This window comes from Sorex araneus, chromosome 1 (assembly GCF_027595985.1).
Source record: "Sorex araneus isolate mSorAra2 chromosome 1, mSorAra2.pri, whole genome shotgun sequence".
Lineage (NCBI taxonomy): Eukaryota > Metazoa > Chordata > Mammalia > Eulipotyphla > Soricidae > Sorex > Sorex araneus.
In genome coordinates this window covers 436,792,607-436,815,893 of record NC_073302.1, presented here as the reverse complement: position 1 = coordinate 436,815,893, position 23,287 = coordinate 436,792,607, and the positions used below count along the sequence as shown (strand labels likewise).

General features: G+C 58.5%; 1 protein-coding gene across 2 annotated transcripts in view; it reads left to right on the top strand.

The window, feature by feature from the left end:
* Nucleotides 1–8,498, top strand: part of SLC37A3 (solute carrier family 37 member 3) — a 33,718-nt gene extending 25,220 nt beyond the window's left edge. For both annotated transcript variants that reach the window (XM_055121211.1, XM_055121217.1), the window contains exons 10-15: nucleotides 936–1,077; nucleotides 2,907–3,008; nucleotides 3,460–3,507; nucleotides 4,116–4,267; nucleotides 6,168–6,233; nucleotides 7,295–8,498. In XM_055121211.1, the coding sequence (XP_054977186.1) occupies nucleotides 936–1,077; nucleotides 2,907–3,008; nucleotides 3,460–3,507; nucleotides 4,116–4,267; nucleotides 6,168–6,233; nucleotides 7,295–7,381 (597 nt within the window). In that variant the 3' untranslated portion in view covers nucleotides 7,382–8,498. The remainder of the gene's footprint in view (nucleotides 1–935; nucleotides 1,078–2,906; nucleotides 3,009–3,459; nucleotides 3,508–4,115; nucleotides 4,268–6,167; nucleotides 6,234–7,294) is intronic.
* Nucleotides 8,499–23,287: the final 14,789 nt, after the last annotated feature.

Below are 23,287 nucleotides of genomic sequence, written 5' to 3'. Positions count from 1 at the left end.
GGGCCCCACTGCAGAAGTCAGAGAAAGTGCCCTGTCCTGCTCGGTCAAAGCTGTTGTTGGCATCTGCCGGAGAACTGGAAGTAGAAAAAGCTGGGGACAGTTCAGGAACAGTCCTCGATGTTGTTTGCTTTGGCTTGGGGGCTCACCCTGCAGTGCTCAGAGCTTACTCCTGGCTCTGCCCAGGGATCACTCCTGACAGGGCTCAGGGGACCCTGTGGGGTGCGAGTGATTGCACCCAGGTCGGCTGTGTGCAAGGCAAGCGCCTTACCCGTTATACTGTCGCTTTGGCCCGGTCACGTGTGTTTTGTCTTTCAAAGGCTCCCTGTGTAGTCTTTCCAGGGTGGTTGAAGAGAGATGAGGTTGGCAGGGGCTGGCGAATGGGGATGAGTGCAGATGGCCTCCAGAAAGCCCGGTGTTACTCTCCCGAAGGCCTCTCTTGTTTTGCTTTTCATTAAAAAGTACTAATTTTTTTGCAGTTTACTTTTCTGTTTCAGGGGCCTGAGAGACAGTGCAGTGGGTAGAGCATTTGCCTTGCTTGCCACCAACCCAGGTTCAATCCCCGGCACCATATTGTTCCCCGAGCATCCCAGGAGTGATTCCTGAGCCCAGAGCCAGGATTGAGCCCTGAGCACTGCTGGGTGTTGGCAAAACTCCCTGCACAGCCCTCCCTCCCCCTTAGCCCCCCATTGATTTACTTTCCTTTTTGCTTTTTTTTGGGGGGGGTGGTCATACCCGGCAATGCACAATCTGCACTCAGGAATTATGGATGCTGGGGATCGAACCCAGGGTGGCCGCGTGCAGGGCAAATGCCCACCCGCTGCCCTGTCACGCCAGCCCCCGGTTTACATTTCTGTTACGGCGTTTTGTTACGTTCACGTGTTGTGCTTTTAGTCGCGCGTCCGAGTCGCAGTGCTGAGCGCAGTGTTTCCATGCAGTACTCGCTGGCGTACGCCTGCCTGAAGCTGGTGAACTACTCCTTCTTCTTCTGGCTGCCCTTCTACCTGAGCAACAACTTCGGGTGGAAGGAGGCCGAGGCAGACAAGCTGTCCATCTGGTACGACGTGGGCGGAATCATCGGTAAGGCCCGCGGTGCGCGCCCCTTGCTGTGCCACCAAGAGGGACTCCCTGGGCACCCGCTCTGGCCTCTGGAGCCCGGCCTGTGCGACTCAGGAGAGAGCCCAGTGGGCTGAGTGAGCGCCTGCTTGTGTGGGGGACCCTGGGTTCGGTCCCCGCCACCACATGAATCCCCCCCAACACCACCGGGTTTCCGAGCAGAGCCAGGAGTGGCCCCCCAGCCCCACCCAGTGCGTCCCGGAAGCAGAACACAGCAGAAAGGGTGCGTCCTTGGTCAGCAACTCTCAGGGGCTGGAGCCATAGCACAGCTGCTTGTCGTGCACACAGCCAACCGGGTTCCGTCCCTGGCATCCCGTACGGTCCCACGCGTACCGCCAGGAGTGATCCCTGAGTGCAGAGCCAGGAGTAAGCCCTGAGCACTGTCGGGTGTGGCCCAAACAAAAAACGGCGTTAACAAAAAAACATGAGTCCCAGCTCTTTCCCCCAGCAAGCAGCCGAACCCGGAAACCGAGACGGGCCCTCAGAGGGCGGTATGGGCTCCCCGTAGCCCCAGGGGCTCCCTAAATGGGACCCTTTTTTTTTTTTGCTTTTTGGGTCACACCCAGCGATGCTCAGGGGTTACTCCTGGCTTTGCACTCAGGAATTGCTCCTGGCAGTGCTTGGGGGACCATATGGGATGCCGGGGATCGAACCCAGGGGATCGAACCCAGGTCGGCCGCGTGCAAGGCAAACGCCCTACCCATTGTGCTATCGCTCTGGCCCCCGGACCCTTTTTCTTTTGTTTTGTTTTTGGGTCACACCTGGCGATGCACAGGGGTTACTCCTGGCTCTGCACTCAGGAATTACTCCTGGCGGTGCTCAGGGAACCATATGGGATACTGGGATTTGAACCCGGGTCGGCCGCGTGCAAGGCAAATGCCCTACCCGCTGTGCTATCACTCCAGCCCCCTAAATGGGACCCTTTCTGCTGCCCAGCTGCCATTTCACTCTGCAGCCGGGTGTCGGTCAGCCAGCTCAGCCTGTGAGTGTCCGCCGTCCGACCCCGCCTGTCCAGCAGCCCTGGCCAGGGGTGAGACACAGTGAACCGCATAGTACCCGGAGTGCCCCTTGCAGGGGTCAGAGCAGCACCAGGCACTCATTTATTTTTGGTGGATGAGTTTGGGGCCACCTGCGAGGGTGTTTGGCTCCTCGAGGGTTGCCCCCGCGGTGCCAGGTCTGGAACCTGCATCCGAAGCCTGCGCCCATCCTCTCCTTGAGCTCTCTCTCTGCCACTCCCCCTTTTTTTTTTTCAGTTTTGGGTCACACTTGGTGATGCTCAGGGCTCACTCCTGGCTTTGCGTTTAGAAGTTACTCCTGGCAGTGCTCTGGAGGACCATACAGGATGCCGGGGATCAAACCCGGGTCAGGTGTAGGCGAGGCAAGCTGCCCTCCCAACTACCCACCACACTCTCCGCCCCCATCTCTCCCCCACAGCACAGGAATCAGGTGAAGGCGTCAGGGGGCTGAGACGGGGCTGCAGCAATGGTGGGTGTCGGGTGCGTTTCACTGCTTTCATATTCCGTTGTCCGATTCCTGGCGATGAAGTCGAGGCGCCTTCCTGAGGGGAATTTGTGGAGGGACGCTGTTTCACTGTTTGGATGTTGGGGGGGCACGGCTGCCCAGCAGTGCTCACGCGGGCCTGGGCGCCGCTCCTGGTGGGTCTCGGCCGCCCGGGCGTGCCATCACTGTCCGGGGCCGTGGTGCAGGACGCCACTCCGTGTCAGGGGTCGACCCCCGTGGTCCCTGTGGGGGAAGGTCTGGGCGGGCTGACGCCCGTGTTCTCTGCACTGCAGGCGGGATCCTGCAGGGCTTCATCTCCGACCTGCTGCAGAAGCGCGCGCCCGTGTTGGCCCTCAGCCTGCTCCTGGCCGTCGGCTCGCTGGTGGGCTACAGCCGTGAGTACCCCTCAGAGAGTCGCCCGGGGCCCGCCGCTGCTACTGGGGACAAGTGCCAAAGGCACCGCGTTCCGTGTTCTGGGGGCGGGGCCTGTGGTCAGCCCCGGCCGCTCATTCTCCCCCTCCCCCCCCCCCCCCCCCCCCGCCTGACACCCCCCTTCATACACACACCCCCCCTCCCCCTCTGCTGCCCGCTGCTCTGGGGGCTTCTGGCTCCAGGGGGACCAGCCCGGCCAATAAAGCCATAAAAGGGGGCGGGCCCTGCGGTAATTAGTGGGCTCCCAGCCGGCCCTCCCGCCACCCTCCCTGGGAGTGGGAGGGGGAGGGGAGCTTTTTAAGGGCTCATTAGCTGGCGGCCAGGGGCTCGGCTGGTGGGGTGGGGGCCGCTTCCCTTTGTTGTCTGGGAAGGTCCCGACCCCTGGCCTGCCCTGCAGCGAATCTTCTTCCTCAGGCTCTCCCAACGACAAGTCCATCAACGCCCTCCTGATGGCCGTGACAGGTACGGGTGCCCTGGGTGCCTCCTAGGGTAGCCTCGGGGGCTGGGGGCTGTTCCCGAGTGCCCGGAGAGCCTTCGTTCCTGGGGCCTCAGCGGCCCGCTCGCCTCTGCCCCGGGCTGGGCAGTCCTGTTGCAGGAAGCAGCTCTGTGCTGAGGCGACTGACGCGGGCGCTGGTGGCGGATGGCGTGAGTGCCACTGGGCCGCACGACGCCCGCCGCGGGGTCCCGGCCCTGGGCCCGCCCGTCTGCTGGCCCGCCAGCACCGGGCCAAGGTTTTCTGCTTCTGGCGCGGCCAGATGGGACCAGCCGGCTCCGTCGCAGACTCGCGCTGTGGCGTAGCGGGTGTGTTCCCCCGTGTGCAAACGGTCCCGGGCTGGTGTCTCCTGAACCACAGTCTCGATTCGAGGAGACACCAGCACCGTCGGGGGCCCTTTAAACCTGGTCACCTGGGAGCCACCATCCCCCCCCCCACCCGGGACTGTGCCCCCTTTTCCCAGCCGCCGCCCACCGTCCCGGCTCGGGTGCCGGGCACAGCTCCTGCCCGCTGACGGCTGGGGGGCCGAGGTGGCCGCCGGGCTTGGGGCTTGATGGCCGTCTGTCCGTGTCCTCAGGGTTCTTCATCGGCGGCCCGTCGAACATGATCAGCGCTGCGATCTCTGCCGACCTGGGCCGCCAGGAGCTGGTCCAAGGCAGCAGCGAGGCCCTGGCCACCGTCACGGGCATCGTGGACGGGGCTGGGAGCATGGGCGCCGCCGTGGGCCAGGTGAGTATGCGGCCGCCTGCCTCGGGGCTCCAGCAGGTGGCGCTAGTGCGCCGATGTGCAGCCCCAGAGGGCCCCCCCCCGGGATTCCAGCCTCCTGCAGAGGGGTCTGGCCACAGGGCACACACTTACGCACCTCCTCCTGCGGGGTCCCTGCAGGCTCGGGCCTCTCTCTCTACTGCCGAGGATGCAGGCCAGCCTGCAGAGCACGGCTGAGCCTCTACGGGCTGGTGGTCCAGGTCCTGTGTTTGTGTTTATGGGCCTCACCCAGCAGTGCTCAGGGCTCACTGCTGACGGATTCGGGGGTCTCACAGGTCCCAGGTACTTGAGAAGCAACTCCTGAGCACTTCTAGGCATGTCCCCACCCGCCAAAATAGATAAAATGTGTTTGGGACAGGGGCAGGGCGAAAGCACCTCAGGCCAGAGCACGGGCTTGAAGCAGGTAGTCCAGAGCCCCTGTAGGCCCCGGGCCGGGAGAGCCCAGGGCCAGCGCCCCCGGCACCCCCCCCCCGCAACACTGAGCCCCTCAGACGAGTAAAGGAGGCCTGCAGCCCCAAAGGCTCGTGTCAGACCTCGTACCCGGGCCCCCGCAGTGCACATCATGGGCTCTGGCCCGCGCCTCCCCGGCTGGACATTCTAAACTGACAAACTTAGCCATAGGACTCAATGGCAGAGCGCGGGCCCCGAGCCAGGCGTCACAGGTTAGAGCCCCCACCCTGAAGAACATTGCCGAATGACAGTGTTTTAAAAATGGACATTTAGGGGGCTGGAGCAATAGCACAGCGGGTAGGGCATTTGCCTTGCACTCGGCCGACCCGGGTTCTAATCCCAGCATCCCATGTGGTCCCCTGAGCACCGAGAAGAGTAATTCCTGAGTGAAGAGCCAGGAGTAGCCCCTGTGCATCGCCAGGTGTGACCCAAAAACCTAAATAAATAAATAAATAAATAAATAAAAATGGACATTTAGGGGCTGGAGCGATAGCACATGGGGAGGGCGTTTGCCTTGCACGCGGCCGACCTGAGTTCAAATCCCAGCATCCCATATGGTCCCCCAAGCACCGCCAGGAGTAATTCTTGAGTGCAGGGCCAGGAGTAACCCCTGAGCATCGCTGGGTGTGACCCCAAAAGGCAAAAAAAAAAAAAAATGGACATTTACAGGGCTGGAGCAATAGCACAGCAGGTAGGGCATTTGCCTTGCACGTGGCCGACCCGGGTTCGATTCCCAGCATCCCATATGGTCCCCTGAGCACCACCAGGAGTAATTCCTGAGTGCATGAGCCAGGAGTAACCCCTGTGCATCGCCGGGTGTGACCCCCCCAAAAAAAATGGACATTTACACCCACTGTATATAGGTAGAACTCAGTGCCTCTCTGGAGGGGACTCAGGCCTGGCTTGTTCCAGGAGTCCTCCCCGCCCTGTGCTCCCGCTACTCCTGGGGGTGTTTTAGGGACCACATGCTGGGGATTGAACCTGGGCCTGTATCCAGCCCATTGAGTCCTCCCTCTGACCCTTGGGCCCCACCCAGGATGAAAGATAAGCCCCCCAGGGGCCCGAGGTGCTTCCTCTCCTCTCCACAGCTCAGTGAGTGAGCGGGAACCCTCAGAGCACCCCCCAGCAGTGCTCAGGGCTTACTCCTGGCTCTGTGCTCAGGGTTCACTCCTGGTGGGTCTTGGGGGAACCCTCTGGGATGCCGGGGATCGAACCCGCGTCGGCCGGTGCCTTACTGTTGTACAGTTGCTCTGGCCCCTCCTGACACCATATTTGCATCTGGGCCAGGTTAGTTCCAGAAGGGCGGGGGAGGGGTGCCTGTGGGAGCCGTCCAGGGCCACTCCTTCCTCCCCGGGCCCCCAGACAGTCCGGGGCCTGCGCCCAGGGCCTGATTTCCTCTCTTTCCCTCCCGCAGTGTTTAGTGTCTCTGATCCAGGACAACTTCGGGTGGATGTGGGTTTTCTACTTCTTCATTGTCATGGTAAGTGCATGCTTTAAAAAAAAAAATACATTTTTTTTTTTAGACCCATAGTTTCTCACTTTAATTTAGCTCAAAGCCTGTCCATCCGTCGCTTCTTAAACCATCCGCAGGGACCCTTGGTGAAAAGTCACGTTTTGATACATCCCAGAGACACCTCCTTCTTCCAGGCCCTCCACTGTAGGCTTAGCCTTTGACCCTGGACTCAGGAGTACCAGTTTGTCTGCGGCCTCTTCCAGAACATTCTGCCTGTTGGGTAGAATGTGGAAATTCTGTCAGCAATTGCATCAGGCACTGAACAAGCCACTGCCCTGTGGAGGTGTTACTCTGTGTGTGTGTGTGTGTGTGTGGTGGGGGTGTCTGGACCCAGGCCTCAGGGAACAGCTCTGTGGGGGCCAGCGGGGGCTTCCTCTCTCCCAAAGACAGGACCTCAGACCCTGCTGCTTGGGCCTCCACCCCATCTCGCCAAGTCCCTCAGGAAGAGCCTGTGAGGGGATCACCCCAGAAACTGCCGCAGAGACTCACGGGTGCTGTGGCCAGTCTCTGCTTTGACCTCAGGCCGTGTCCACTCCCCCTCCAGCTAGTGCCTCGTTTGGGCACCTTTGCCCTCTCCCCTCTCCCTCCTTTTTTTTTGGCCACACCTGGTGGTTCTTAGGGGTTACTCCTGGCTTTGTGCTCCGGGCTCCTGCTGGGGCTCAGGTGCCAGGGCTTGAACCTGGCTCAGCCAGAAGTGCGGCGAGTGTCCTGCCCGCTGGACTACCCGGCCCCTCGTTCTCTGGCTTTTGGCGGCCGGCGTGTTTCATGAGCCTGATTCTTCCCAGAATCGCTTCCTCGTTCCTCCCCGTGCCCGACTCCCACTGCTCCGGCAGAACGAACCCCTCCGTCCTCCCCTCGCGTCCCTCCGCCCTCCCCTCGCGTCCCTCCGCCCTCCCCTCGCGTCCCTCCGCCCTCCCCTCGCGTCCCTCCGCCCTCCCCTCGCGTCCCTCCGCCCTCCCCTCGCGTCCCTCCGCCCTCCCCTCGCGTCCCTCCGCCCTCCCCTCACCTGCTTCTCCTTCCCCTTGCAGACCAGTTGCACGAACCTGTTTCTCTCGCCGCTGATCGTGCGGGAGATCCGGCAGCTGGTGCAGAGGCAGCACGCGCTCAGCGAGTGACCGCCCGCGGGACCAGCGCCGCGAGAGCCCCCGGGCCTGGCGTTTCTTGAAATTCCCCCGGTGGGGCTGTCTCCGGAAGCCCCGGCGTCACCAAAGCCCGGGTGCCCCCCCCCCCCACGGTGCTGAGCAGCCCTGAAGGCCGGGCTGTGTGTTTACACTACAGGAGTCACTGCTTCGTTTCCTCTGGGGCCCCGGGGCCAGCGCGGCGGTGCTTGGGGCGCACTCCTGGCTCTGCGCTCAGGGTTTGCTCACGGGACCACACGCGTGGTGCCAGGGATTGAACCCGGGCCGGCTGTGTGCAAGGCAGTGACCGCCCCTGCTGACACTACAGGAGTCCTCGTGGGTGCTTTGGATTGCTTCTGTGGCGCGCGCTGGACGCCCCGCGTGCTCTCCCACGCCTCGGTCCGGCCCTTCACCTTCCAGGTGCCGCTGCCTCCCCAGCCCCTGAGCTGCTGCTGACCAGGAGGTGCCCGTGCAGGGCCAGCGGGGCCTCTGCCAGTGGCACGGCAGCCTCAGTGGATCAGGGACCGAGACGGACTCAATCTTGGAGGCCTCACGTCCGGCGGGAGCGGCCGGGCCGGAAGCAGACATCCCGTGTGGGCGCCAGATTCTGGATTTCTCTGAACCCTGGCAGCACGGGTTCCTGCGGCTGGTGGGCGTCCGAGTCTCGTCTCCTGTTGCACCTGAAGTCCTCGGGGGCGTGTCCCCTGCAGCAGACGGGAGGTGGAGAAAATGGAGGAGCCCCGCCCCCTTTGCAGACTTTTAACCTTTTAGCCTGTCACTGCCCCCAAGGAACAGATCCCTGGGGCCCGAGGGCCAGCCAGCATCTCTTCTTGGGACCCTGGAGGCATGTCCTCGGGGCCATGAATTTTGTCTGCTCACTGTGGATGTTTGAGAGTCGTCTGTGTGGAGGTCTTAAACCGTCGGCCAGCTGGGAAGAAAGCGTGCCCGTGCCCGAAAGAGCCGCTCTCCAGGCTCGAGCTGGTTCTCCGAAACGGGGTGCGGTCACGACCTCGCTCGCATGTTAACCGAGTCCAGCGGATTCCCAATCAGCTGGCTCCTGACACAAAGGGAACATAGGAAACAGGAAGAGAAAATAAAGCGGCTTTTGTAACAAGCATGTCCACCTGGTGTTGACATACGTGGACCGAGGCTCCTGCCTTCCTGCTTCCGGCCCAGGCGCTGGCCTGGGGTTGCCGGGCTGCCTGGTGTGCCCCCTCCCCGCCATTTCCGTGATGCTTCTGGAACCTTCTTCGAGGGGTGGGGTCGGGCCGGGTGATTGAAGAGTCCGACCCAGAGGCCGGAGCGTTTTGCCTTGAATGCGGCCAACCCAGGTTGGATCCTGGCACCCCATATGGTCCCCCGAGCACACCAGGAGTGACCCCTGAGCATCACCGGGTGTGGCCCCCAAACAAAAACGAAAGCATCTGACGGCGCTTTCCTCTCCCCACACCTCTTGGCTCCGGCTCGGCCTCGGTTTCCTCAGCCAGCGCAGGGCGGAGCTCGAGTAGGCCCGAGCCGAGCCCAGCGTGCGGTCAGGGCCTGGAGGACCCGGGGCTCCCGGACCACGCTGGCTGCCAGGCTGCAGGTGGCGGGGGCGGGAGCTGTGGAGGGAACGTCCCTGTAGAGAACGTGGGCGGCGCCTGGGGTCCTGCAGCCTGATCCCGGCGGGCGAGGCTGGGCTGTTCACCGTGGGGCGTGCTTGGGGGATGCGCTGCCCGGCGTTAGTGGCCGTGGTTTTGCCGACCAGCTGGCTCCCTGCTCGGCCCCAAGTGCAGGTCCTGCCGTGCTGGTGGCCCCGTGGCTCTGCCTCCTGTCTGCCCAGGGCCTTCGTTGGAACTGCATCCTCTGACGTGCTAGGCTGCGCTGTGCGGCCTTGCGGTGTTTGCTGCTCCTCTGCGCCCCCCGCCCCCTTTTCCTTCCTCTTCCTCCTCCTGGTGACCCCTGGCCGCGCTCAGGGCCTGCTCCTGACTGCACTCTGGAACCACTCCAGTGGGCTCCGGGAAACAGGATGCCGGGAGTCGACCCCGGGTGGGCCGTGTGCAAGGTGAATGCCCTACTCGCCGTACTCTCTCCAGCACCCCCTGCTGCCCTCTTTTTTTTTTTTTTTTTTTCTTTTTGGGTCACACCTGGCAATGCACGGGGGTTACTCCTGGCTCTGCACTCAGGAATCACCCCTGGCGGTGCTCAGGGGACCATATGGGATGCTGGGAATCGAACCCGGATCGGCCGCGTGCAAGGCAAACGCCTTACCCGCTGTGCTACCGCTCCAGCCCCCCTGCTGCCCTCTTTATGACGGCCGAGTAATACTCCGTTGATGCTCGCGGTCTTCTCTCTCCAGCACCCCTTCTGCCCTCTTTATGACGGCCCAGTAATACTCCCTTGATGCTCACGGTGTTCTCTCTCCAGCACCCCTTCTGCCCTCTTGATGACGGCAGAGTCCGACTCCCTTGACTCCGCTGGCAGCTTCCCCGTCCGTTCTCCCGTCTCTGCGCGTTTAGGTTGGTTTCTGTCCTGGCTGTTGTGAAAATGCTGTGAACTAGAATCAGGGCCGCAGAGTCTTTGGGATGTGTTTCCGAGTCTGTCCGATCACTGCCCCAGAGCAGGGTCTGTGCGGCCCGCATTGTCAGGAGCCGCCCCGTGTTCCACGGAGAAGGCAGCCCTCGCCTCCCCGCCCGCTTTCCCTTCCCACTGCAGTGCCCAACTCCTTGCATCCGTGGCCTCTTCCTCTCGTGGCCGCGCATGGCCGTGTCTTTGGGCCTGGGGTCAGCTCTGTCCCCTGCGGCAGGGAAGGCCTCGCTCTGGACACGGCACTGGTTGTCTCTTCACTGCCTAGCCTGTTCTCTGATGAGAGAAGTTGTCAGAGAAGCAGCGAAACTCATCCAAAACGGTTGTCACAGGTGCGGATGAAAGGGCCATTCTCTGAGTGTTGTGGATTTTAATGAGATAATTGTATTGAAGCCTTCAGCATTTGACCATGCTCAGGGCTTACTCTGGGCCCTGCACTGGGGTCACTCTCGTGGGGCTCGGGTATACCGCGATCCTGGCCAGCTGCCAGGCAAGGCCTACTAACAAAAGTGCCCAAGGAGTTACTACCGCGTCACCCACTGTTTGAATCTTTCGGGGTACAAAGGGAAGATCTATAAGAAGTTGGCTGCCTTCTGAGGCTGGTGAACTGTCCGTGTCTGCAGAGCGGATGGTTTGTTGTGTGTAATAAATAAGCGGATGAACTGCCGTGAAGGAGCCCCGCCAGGTGGTTGCGTTCAGCGTCCAGGCAGACGGTGCCACAGCAGACGGCCCCACGTGATGCAGTGAAGGGCCGTGCCCTCGAAGGGGGAGCAACCAGACGGAGGTCGCAGACACAGAACTTGGTGCTTCACCCAGATCAGACGGCACAGCAGATCAGTTCCTCCTGGCGAGGCTGCTTTGGTGTCCTCTTAACATAGCAGCTGCCTTCCGCACACGAGTCGTCCGAGAGAGCAAGTTGATTATATATGAACGTGGAAGAAAATTCAAGATGTGGGGAAAGTAGTGTGGAAAGCAAACTTTTTTTTTTTTTTTGCTTTTTGGGTCACTCCCGGCATTGCTCAGGGGTCACTCCTGGCTCTGCACTCAGGAATTACTCCTGGCGGTGCTCAGGGGACCATATGGGATGCTGGGAATGGAACCCGGGTTGGCCGCATGCAAGGCAAACGCCCTACCCGCTGTGCTACCGCTCCAGCCCCACTTTTTTTTTTTTTAATCAAAGTCCCTCCCCACCCACTGTTCTCCCAGGAGACATCCTTATTAGCCACTACACAGATGGCACCAACGCCACCAAAACCCTTCGTGCTCTCTCGAACCCGGCTCACCGTCTTGCCTTAGACAACGCGCACGTGACCCCTGCTGGAACCCCACGCATGATTCCTGCTGGGCATCGCTGGCTGTTTTGCAAGACTCGGACAGAGTGCCTGAATCCGGGGGCGACATGGGCTGCGCAGATTGGAGGCAAGATGGCGCCGACGCCACTCAGACCCCTTGAGCTCTCCCGAACGTGGTTCACCATCTCGCCTAGACAACGCACAGCTCAGCATGCCAGGCATGGGACTCAACATGTGACCCCTGCTGGAACCCCACCCGTGATTCCTGATGGACATCGCCGGTCGTCATGCAGGAGTCAAAATGGCATTGAGGGGCATAGAGAAACCGCAGCAGTGGGCTACAGCGTCGCCACCTGCCCAGGCGGGCTGAGTCACAGCGCCGTCGGACATCGAGCCGTGGGGGCAGTGCGAACAGTGGCTCATCCACTGTGGGGAGCTGTCAGCCAACCACCGGGTGACCTGGGACTTGGCGCAGGTGTTTGACCTGGCACACACCCTCCACAATAGGGTCCTGCTCTGCCAGCTGCTCAGCAACCTCCGGGCGCACTCCACCAACCTCAAGGAGATACACCTGAGGCCGCAGATGCCCCAGGTGCTGCCCAGGGATGCAGGCAGGTGCCCTCCACCAACCTCAAGGAGATACACCTGAGGCCGCAGATGCCCCAGGTGCTGCCCAGAGACGCAGGCAGGTGCGTGTTTGCCAATGTGCAGATTGTTGCAACATGCCAAAAGCTTACATTCGGTAGACTGGGAACACCTGTAAAGGTGATTAGAGGCTGCCCCAAAATCTTCCGTCTCTCTCGGAGAGCTTGGCAAGCTGCCTAGAGTATCCCGCCCGCATGGCAGAGCCTGGCAAGCTACCCGTGGTGTACTAGATATGCCGAAAACAGTAACAACAACGGTCCTCGTTCCCCTGACCCTGAAAGAGACCCCAGTATGCCATCGGGATACACAAGCACACGACGGGATCGAATGGAGATGTTACTGGCGCTCGCTCGAGCAAATCGATGAACAACAGGATGACAGTGATAGTGATATAGTGAATCGTATTTAGGTAAAACCTTTCACCTGAGGACTTCAGAGGACTTTCTTCACCTGTTTCATACTCTCATCAGCCCCGAAGAATGGCCAGCGGCCACAGTCCAGCAGAGTGTTTGTTCATTTTTTTTTAAAAAAAGGGGCAGAGTTGGGGCTGGCGTGATAGCACAGCAGGTAGGGTGTTTGCCTTGCACGCGGCCGACCCGGGTTCGATCCCCAGCATCCCATATGGTCCCCTGAGCACCGCCAGGGGTAATTTCTGAGTGCAGAACCAGGAGTAACCTCTGAGCATCGCTGGGTGTGACCCAAAAAGCAAAAAAAAAAAAAAAAAAAAAAAAAAGGGCAGAGTCTGGTTTTAGCATATAATCTTCAATTATGTACTTTTTTTTCCTTTTTGGGTCACACCCAGTCATCAGGAGTTACTCCTGGCTTTGCACTCAGGAATTACTCCTGGTGGTGTCGGGGGACCATATGGGATCCTGAGAATCGAACCCAGGCTGGCCGAGGGCAAGGCAAACACCTTACCCGCTGTGCTATGGCTCCGGCCCCCACGTGTAGCCTTTTTATGTCTTATTTCCGGGCCACACCTGGCCGTGCTCAATCCTGGCGGTGCTTAGGGGACCATCTGCGGTGCCGGGGGTTATCCTGAGGTCGGTGTCTGTCATGCAAGCCGAGTACCTTAACCTCGGTACTCTCTTTCCCTAGTGACATTGAGGTTTGAGATCGGTCTGTGGTTTTAGAACTATCCAGTCACACGTTTGTCGTTTTTATTGAATCACCGTCGTAGGGTCACACAGAGCTGTTCGTGGTCAGGCTCGGGCACAGTGTTCCAGCACCCGTCCCTCCACCAGCCTGCGTTTCCCGCCACCACCAGTGTCCCCAGCTTCCTTCCCGCCTCTGCCTCCGTGGCAGACACTTTTCCTCTCTTTTTTTTTTTCCCTTTTTAGGACATAATCTTGATTTTTATTTGCCCCTTCCCCATCCTTGGTGGTCGTGATGTCTGGGAGCCACGCCGTGGGGCTTGCACACTTAGTGCTCACGTCAATTGAGCATCGGTCCTGGGGCTGCCGTGAGGCAGTGCCAAGGCCGTGGTTACCCTTGGCAGCTGCCCACCCAGAGCAGTGTCCGAGCCCCGGAGCACGTCCTCCCTCCCCACTGCCCAAGTCGCCGCAGGGGTGCTGGCATCCCCCCCCCCCCCGTGCTCCGGCTTGCCCGTGTCAGCTGCGGCCTGACGCCGGGTCCCCTGTGCCAGAGGTGGAGGCGTCTGGGCGTGTGTCCGGTGGCTGCCCCTGTTGCGTTGTTTCGCGTGTAAGGTCAGTCACTGGCTTTTTCATTAATTTGGGGACTTTTCCATTTTGTTTTGGGGCCACCCGGGCAGTGCTCGGGGCCCGTCCTGGCTCTGCACTTGGCTCCTATCGGGGCATGACGAGCCCTGTGGGGTGTCGGGGATTGAACCTGGATCAAACTGTTGGTCTATAGCTCTGGCCCTTAATTTTTTTTCTGTTTTTGCTTTTTGGGTCACACCCGGCGATACTCAGGGGTTACTCCTGGCTCTGCACTCGGGAATTACTCCTGACGGTGCTCAGGGGACCATATGGGATGCTGGGAATCGAACCCGGGTCAGCTGCGTGCAAGGCAAACCGCCCTACCTGCTGTACTATCATTCCAGCCCCCGTTAATTTTTTTCTCAGTTTTATTTTTTGTCTGTGGGCTTTTGTGTGCTCTAGGAGGCCACACCTGGTCTTGGCAGGCCTCATTCTGGCTGTGTTGGGTAGAGGGTATAGGGGTCCCGAGTATCAAAAAACTTCACCCCACCTTTGAAAAAATTCTCTGCGTGTCTCCGTGGCATCCATTTATCCAAGGGCCGACAGTATTCGCTCTGTTCCCCGGTTTTCCACCTTCTGCAGACTCTGGCGTTCGGGGGCCTCCTTGCCGGGGAGAGAGACCCTCTCAGGCCTGGCAGTTCTCAGCGAGGGGCTCGTAACTCCCAGCGAGTTGATTTCCCTGCTGTCCATCAAGCCAGGGCAGGTCCCAGGCACCGGACCTGCTCGAACCCTTCCCGTCTGCCCTTCCCAGACCATAGCTCCTGCCCTGACATGCCTTTCCCGCAGAGAACCCAAACAGGGTCTGGCCCTAGCTCTCACCCAGGGGCGTCCACCGCTGCCCTCCCTGGAGCTGTGAGTCTCTGTAGCCTGGCCGTCCCCTGGCCCCTCAAGAGTGGACACTCCCCTGGGCACATTGGGACTTCTAGGGGCTCTCCTAGGGCTCTCCTAGGGGCCAACCTGTCCCTTGTCAGTCACTTTCGAACTTGGTTGCATGTGGCTGAGCCGCTGGCCAGTGCACGGCTGTTGGGAGTCACGGTGTGTCTTGGCCACGAGGTAAAGGAGTTCAGCTGCCGGGCTCACGGGTCCAGGTGTGCGGGCGCTCTGGGCCTGCACCTGTGCATCCCGCCGGCCCGCGGCAGGCTCCTGCCCACAGCCTTCCCAGGCTGCTTCTGTTCAATGCACGCTTGTCCCAGCCATGGGTGGGCGTTAGCGGGGCCCCCCTGGCCTGTTTCTAATGACTAGGGGTGCTGTCCGTTTGGGGGGCTATTGGCCACTTGTCAGTCTGGGCAATAGCTTCTTTTTATTTGCTCGGTTGCTTTTTATTTTGGCTCCACACATGACGATGCTCAGGGGTTATGCCTGCTCTGCGCTCCGGAATCACTCCTGGTGGTGCTCAGGGGAGCGAATGGGATGCTGGGGATCGAACCCGGGTCAACTGCATGCAAGGCAAGCGCCTGACCCGCTGTGCTGTCTCTCCGGCCCCCGGAATTAGCTTCTTGATCCACTTCAGAACTGGACTGGGCGTGGACAGAGCACTGTGGGGCGAGGTGCTCGCCTTTCCCTCCGTCCTGTTCCCTCCCTGGCACCCCGTCTGCTTCGCGTCTCTCCCGAGAGTCAGCCCGGAGCAGGGGAGGCTCCAAACACACAGAACCCGCGCAGGGCTGGAGAGACGGGACAGCCCTCGTGCCCTGTCGCTTGCCTGGCGCGCAGCCGGCCTGGGTTCGGGCCCCAGCGCCCCCTGTGGCCCAGGGGAGGGTGAGACCCTGAGCGTCCCTGGCTGGCACCCGAGGCCTGCAGTGCGAGGAGGGTTTGTTAGGGTCCCGGCTAGATGGGCTCAGCTGGCTGGAGAGGCTGTGCCCGTGTCACGTGGCTGTCAGCCGTGGGGACCCACGGGGTGGCTGCAGCGGAAGCCAGCGCGTGAATGCACCGGCTTGTCCGGCCCTTTCCACGGGAACAAAGAGCCCGATGATTCACTTGGGGGATTGCACAAGGCGGGCCCGCCCCTGCTCCCCGCCCGCCCCCGGGCCTCGCAACCGGGCCTGGAGGGAGGGGCCCCTGCCCCCCCCCAGCCCCCAGTGACTTCCAGGAACCGCGGAGGGGAGCAGTAAGAGGAGGAGTGAGACCGCTTCCGTCTGGCACTAGGAGAAAACCCTGAGCCACCAGGAGACTCGGTCGCTGCCGCCCGCACGTGTGTGCAGGGGCGGGGGCGGGCGGGGGCGGAAGGCGAGGCGCCAGGGTGCCAGCGCCAGCATCCGGGGCCTTGGCAGCTTTCAGAAGAGCCCCTGCAGCTCTGGGTGAGTCACGGCGGCGCCTGCCCACGGGGACGGGGCTGAGGACGGGGTGACTCAGGCCCCGCCTAGGCCCGCCACTCAGTCAGTGCTCGCCCCCCTCAGGCAGGCCGTGGGTGCTGCTGCCCGCCCCCCTCCTTCCCTCCCTCTCCCTCCCTCTCTCCCCTCCCTCTCCCCTCCCCCTCCCCTACCTTCCCTCCCTCCTCCTCCCTCCCCTACCTTCCCTCCCTCCTCCCTCCCCTACCTTCCCTCCCTCCTCCTCCCTCCCCTACCTTCCCTCCCTCCTCCTCCCTCCCCTACCTTCCCTCCCTCCTCCTCCCTCCCCTACCTTCCCTTCCTCCTCCTCCCTCCCCTTCCCTCCCTCCCTCCCCACTTCAGACTCCCGTTCCCCCTCCTCATCCATGTGGTCATGGGGGTGTCACTTCCCACCCTCAGAGGCAGCCCTGGTGGTGTCCATATGCTGGGTCAGCCTGAGGGAGGGGACTGCTCACGCCCCCAAGGTTCTGGAGTGACATCCAGCCACACTCGCCCGGCAGCAAGCTCACCCGAGGACCCAGGTCTCCGAGCAGCCTGGGACCCGGGTCAGAGGTTCCTCGCCCAGGCGTGGCAGGTGCTGGGGTGACAGAGCCTCGGGCGGCTGGGGCGGGCCGCGCCCTGGGCCCCGCCCTGCTGCCTCCTAATTGAGTAACTGAGGATTAGGGCAGGAGGAATGTGTGGGGTTAGGACTTAGTCCATGTGGGCTGTTACAAGAAAAGTCTAAAATTGGGGAAATGAATTGCAGATTAGTGGCCCTCGGGGATGGGCTGATGGCTTCCTCATCTTAAAATATGTCTTCATTAGGGTTTTCTTTTTTTAGCACCTCAGGCTGATGAAAATTGCCTGAAAGGTGATTTATGGAAAACTGGGTTATGAGATCATACGTAGAGCAAGTTAATAAGAAATAGAAACAGGAACCAGAGAGAGTGCGCGGCAGTCAAGATGCTGGCCTTGCACGCAGCTGGTCCTAATTTGACCCCTGGCATCGCATATGGTCCCCCAAGCCCCACCAGGAGTGATCCCTGAGCACAGAGCCAGGAGTAAGCCCTGAGCATAGTGGGCATAGCCCAACCTCTCCCTGACGCCCACCCACACTAAATAAAAGTGCAACAAAATGTAGTGTCTGCATCTCCATGTACAAGATAAATCTGGGTCACCATCTCACACTACATTAAAAGATAATTCAGAATGAATTCTCACTTAAATATAAGAGCTAAAACTATAAAACTCAGGGAAAAAAGCAGGCATAAATCTTTTGAGTATTGAGTCCAATACAAATAGAGCTTCATCAGATTGAAAACTTATTTCAACTTGTGTATCAGAAAGTGAAAGAAACACATGGAATGAAGTAAAATATTTGCAGTTATGATAAGAAGATCATCTGCAAGGGGCCAGAGTGGCATCATAGTGAGTAGAGAGCTTGTCTTGCACGTGGCCGACCCAAGTTTGATCCCCAGCACCCCATATGGTCCCCCGAGCTCTGCCAGGGATGATTCCTGAGAACAGAGACAGGAGTAAGCCCTGAGCACCACTGGGTGTGCACTCCCTCCAAGAAAGTAAAAGAGAATTATAAACTATTGAAAGCTCTCTCAACACTATGTTAAAAGGCCAATAATCCGGGGCCGGAGCGATAGCACAGCGGGTAGGGCATTTGCCTTGCACGCAGCCGACCTGGGTTCGATCTCCGGCATCCCATATGGTCTCCCCAGCACCACTAGGAGTAGTTTCTGAGTGCATGAGCCAGGAGTAACCCCTGTGCACCGCCGGGTGTGACCAAAAAAGCTAAAATAAATAAATAAATAAAAGGCCAATAATCCAATTTGAGAAATAAGCCCAAGAACCTAAGAAGATCCTTCTCCAAAGAAGCTGTCTTAGTGATCCGTGAACACTGAACAAAGCTCAGCAGCATTAATCACTCGAGAAATGCAGACCGAAGTCACAGTAGGTGCCGCTTCCCACCCACAAAAAATACAGGAACTAATATTGGAGAATTTATGGAGTAATCATCTTCATTCATGGCTGATGGGATTCTCAGTGTTGGTCAGTTGAGAACAAGGTTTAACAATTCCCAGAATTCGAAGTATAATATCGTACAAATTCAGAAGTTCCCTTCTTAGGTGTGTGTACAAGAGAAATGAATACATAGACCACACACAAGCGCTCACTGCAACATAATAGCCCAAATTGGAAGCAACCCAAATTTTCGCCAACCAATACAATGTAACACATCTCTGCAGTGGAATATTATTTAGCTGTAAAAAGGGATGAAGTGTCGTCCATTGTTGCTTGATAAAGTGTTGGTCAACAGCAGCCCCTATAGTTGACGGTGCCCAAAACACATAGGCAGCCTGGGTGAGCACTGGACTGAACCAGCAGGTTTATGGAAGTACACGCAACAGACATCCACAGAATGAGGGACACATTTCTCAGGCCATCCCCATCAAGGAGCCTGAATATTTGGTTTGTCTTTGGACCACACCCAATGATGCTCAGAGGTTACCCCTGGCTCTGTACTCGGGAGTCACTCCTGGCAATGTTTGGGGTCCATAGGAGATGCTGAGGATTGAACCCGGGTTGGCTGCATACAAGACAAGTGCCCTTTCCACGGGGGACAAGTCCTCCGGAAGGAGCCTGGATTTTGATGCGTTCTGTACCGCGTGCTCCTCGTGACCCATATCTCCCAGTGGAAGAAGGCAAGTATGACCGCCCACAGGCTGAACAATTCTGCTTATCAGAAATGTTCACAAGGACCAGGGAGGGACAAAGGGCTGAGCACATGCTCTGTCCCCCCCACCCCGCGTGCCTCCGGGAGTGACCTCCAAGCACAGAGCCAGAAGTATCCCTTGTGTACCGCTTAGGTATGACCCCAAGCCCAAAAGATAAACCAACCTGAGATGTTCCCAAGAGCACATCTATAGAGAAAGTGGGTGAGTGTCCATGGGGCTGGCAGGGCAAGGACCAGCCTGCTGACGGGGCTTTTCCTGGGAGATGGGTGAGCTCAGATATTGGGGGCCAGGCCTGGGCACGACGGCAAGATGCATCCTGGTCAGCATGAGACCTGGGCTGGGTCCTGGGAGGGAGAGGAGATGGTCTTCGTAGTGATGGTTGCACAAGTTCACAAATGTATTTGAACTGCCCAACCTTAAACACCAGAAGCAAAGACTTTAGTGACGGTGCCACAGACCCATGAGTACATCTGAACTGCTAAACCTTCCCGAGGAGAAGCGGAAGAGAGGGTCCAGGCATTCAGCACCATCGGTTCCTGCCACTTACTGAAACGCACAGTCCTCAAAGACGGGCCCCCCCACAAGGGAAGCTGCTTAGACAAAGCTTGATGCAGATTGACTCGTTGAGTTAGCCAGGGTCTGGGGCCAGTGAAATAGGCTGGGCAGATTGGCCAAAGCTGGCGTTTTGTTTTAGTGTTTTTTTAAACTATACCTGGTGATGCTCAGGGCTTACTCCCGACAGTGCTTGGGGGACCATATGTGGTACTGGGGGTTACATCTGGGTCTGCCTCATTCGAGGCAGATGCCTTCTCTGCGGTCCTCTCTCTCTCTCTGTATTTCTCTGTCTCTCCTTTCCTCTCTCTCTCTGTGTTTCTCTGTCTCTGTCTCTCCTCTCTCTCTCTCTGTCTCTGTCTCTCCTCTCTCTCTCTTTCTCTGTCTCTGTCTCTCCTCTCTCTCTTTCTCTGTCTCTCCTCTCTCTCTATTTCTCTGTCTCTGTCTCTCCTCTCTCTCTCTTTCTCTGTCTCTGTCTCTCCTCTCTCTCTCTCTCTCTCTCTCTCTCTCTGTCTCTCTCTCTCTGTCTCTCTCTGGCCCTGCCGGAATTTCTGGAGCTGGGGACGCACATGGGACACGGGATGCAGCTCCCTTGGGAGGAGGTAAAAGTTTTCCCTGGTTTGAGTTCAGGTGAAGGAACAGCAGCCTCTGTCGTTCCGGGTGGCAGTGGACACAGGCTGGCTGGACGGCGAGCTCATGTCAGGCTCTGGCCGGGGACCCCATGCTGTCCTGGGGAGCAGGGGTGGGGGCAGAGTTCAGGGATTCTTGGTGGTGGGCAGCTGTGCTCGATGTTGTGGCCACACGATCTCGGGGGTCCTTCCCTCTGTGGGTGTCTTTCTGGACCTCTCCTCTGGCCGGGACGCCACAGACAGGGGACCCACCTTTCCGGGGAGCAGCAGGGGTGCGGCAGTCTAGAAGGGAGGGGCACGAGGCAGAAATGGCAGAAGAGGAAGGGGTCTGACATTTGGAAGGTAGCGGTGAAGCGGTGAAGCTGCAGATGGTCCACTCGAGCCTTCTCAGGAGGCCAGGGAGGCTGGGCACTCCGCCAGGCACCATCAAGCGCTGGTGGCGTCCACCCTGCATCGTCTCTGTGTCTCTTCACAACGCTTTTGGGCGCCCGTGGTTTCTGGCCGCCACGGGCCACAGGGCAGCAGCTACACAGAGGTCACCAGGCTGTCCCCCCACTTTCTGGGGGGTGAAGTGTCACACTTGGCCATGCCCAGGGCTCGGTGCTGGCTCTTTGCTCAGGGATCACTCCTGGTGATGGGACCGGGTGCAAGGCGAGCACCCAACCCTCTGTACCTCTCCCCTGCCCTGCCTTGGCCGGCCCCTTTCGCTGACTTGCTGTGTTTGGGTTTCAGAATGACTGACGACGCCTAATTGAAGCACGATGAATTATTACCACGGATTCGTATCTAGGATCTGGCAGCTCTCTTCCTGGTGGTCACGCCCCCTCCCCCCCACCCCCCCCACCGAATAAAACCCGCCTTCATGGGGCAACTCAGGTCTTGGCAAATATGACTCAAGGGTCAAATCTTCCCTGTCACCAATTTTTGTAAATAATGTTTTACTGGAACACAGCCACGCCTCCCCACTTTCCTGTTACCCACAAATGGAACAGGTGTGGCAGGGCTGTGTGACCCTAAAATACTTATCACCTCGCATACGAACAACTGGTGCCTCATCGTGGGAGGCTTTCCTGGTTGGCACCAGACTGTTCCTCATGGCCAAAGCAAACATCAGAAGCAGGCGGGGGGGGGGATGGGGGGGGAGGGGGGAGGGGTTGGAAGTTCCAGCGAGAACGCTGAAATCACCAGGTCACGCCAAAGAGATAGTACAGGTTTAAGATGCCTGCTTGGCGTGCAGCCAGCCCCGGCTTAATCTTGAGTACCACACACGGGCCCCCAAGCACGCCAGGGGGATGCCTGAGCAAGCACCAGGGGTCAGCCCTGAGCACTGCTGGGTGTGGCCTCACCTTCCAAATAAAATCAGCAGCTCAGAGGCGTGGGCGCAGAGAGACTGGGGACGCTGGGAGGAGCACGTCCCCGGCCCCGCGTCCCTTAGCTTAGAGCGAGAGTCTATTTTATGTCTTGGAATTTTGAACAGAAGAAACTGAAGAAATTGCGGAACCTAAGATAGCTGTTTCTTCACTACAAGAGATGTTAGTTCCTAAAATACTCTTCTAAGGCGTTTGGAAAAAAAAAAAAAAGATTATGAAACCATTAGAGGTTGAATTCATTATACTCTTTATGGGTCCGGGAAGAATTCCTTCCGACCGCCTGGAGCCGGGTGATGGGGACGGGTTCTGTCGGCTCTGCTCCCCTTGGGGCTGGCTCCCTGTGGCGTTCCTTCGTCTAGGTTCTTGTACACTTGTCGTCTCTTCTCCACCCCTTGGCAGCTCTCCGCTTGAGGGTTCTGTGTTTCCGCTCGCCTTTGGTAGGTTTTCCCACGAGTGCTTTGCTCTGGGGGGCTGGGGGCTGACTCCCGTGGCGAGGCTAGCCTCCTGCTCCCCGTTAGTCTGGTTGTTTGTACTGCTCACCTTCTCCCCAGTCCTTGCGAGACAGCGCGCTTTGTCTTTTGACATTGGAGGCACCCTAAGGGATTCTGGTTTGTTTTTTTTTTCGGCCATATCTGGCGATGCTCAGGGCTTACTCCTGGCTCTGTGCTCAGGATTTATTCTTGGAGGTGCTCAGGAGACCATATGGGATGCTGGGATTGAACCTGGGTCGGCAGCGTGCAAGGCAAAAACACCTTACCCGATGGACTATGGCTCCAGCCCCCTTAAGGGACTCCAAGACCACTATGTTTCATTCCTCCTTTAAAAGTGAACTGTCTTGGGGGCTGGAGTGATAGTGCAGCGGGTAGGGCGTTTGCCTTGCACGCAGCTGACCCTGGTTCGATTGCCAGCATCCCATATGGTCCCCTGAGCACCGCCAGGAGTAACCCCTGTGAATCGCTGGGTGTGACCCAAAAAGAAAAAAAAAAGTGAACTGTCTTGGGGCTGGAGCAATAGTACCATGGATAGCGCATTTGCCTTGCATGTAGCCAACCCCAGTTTAATCTCCCGCATCCCATGTGATGCCCTGAGCACTGCCACAAATAATCCTTGAGTCCTTCTGGTGTGGTTCCCAAAACAAAACAAAATGGGACTTGTCTTTATTTTTCCCTTCAACAAGGTGGCCTGTAGTGTTCTCTGTGTTTGATTTCCCTTTGGGCAGCGTGGGGACTTGAACCCAGGGCTTCACACATGCAAGGCAAGTGCTTTACTGCTCAGCCCAATTTCCAGTCCCCAGGGTAGCTCAGCCTTCTATTCCTGACATGGAAACGGAGACTCTTAAACAGAACGTCAGTGTAGGGTACCCTAAAGCAATTTAGCCTGGCACAGATGGCAGCTTCTCAAGCTTCAAGATGAAATATCCATTCATGTCTAAAACATTTTTCTGGTTTTATCTCCGGGTAATCTTAAACTCCTTTTGTGCATCCGGTGTATGTGTGTGTGCATGTGTGCGTGTGTGTGTGTGTGTGTGTGTGTGTGTGTGTGTGTGTAATGGTGGTGGTGGTGGTGGTGTTACCAGCATTGCTCAGGGCTTACTCCTGGCTTTGCACTCAGGCAGTGCTCAGGGCACCTTGTGGGATGCCAGAAATCAAAACTGGGTTGGACACATGCAAGGCAAGCACCCTCCCCACTGTGCTATCTTTGGGCCTTCCTCTTATTTTATCTGTACACAGAGAGGGTAGGGCATTTGCCTTGCACACAGCTGACCCAGGTTCAGTTCCTCTATCCCTCTCAGAGAGCCCAGAAAGCTACCAGAGTATCTCACCTGCACGGCAGAGCCTGGCAAGCTAGCCGTGGTGTATTTGATATGCCAAAAACAGTAACAAGTCTCTCACAATGGAGACATTACTGGTACCCGCTCAAGGAAATCAATGAGCAACAGGATGACAGTGACAGTGACACAGGGGACACTAGCTTTCTTTATTTTTTAATTGCGTCACTGTGAGATACACCATTACACAGCTGTTCATGGTTGGATTTCAGTCACACAGTATTTCAACACCCATCCCTCTACCAGTGTAGTTT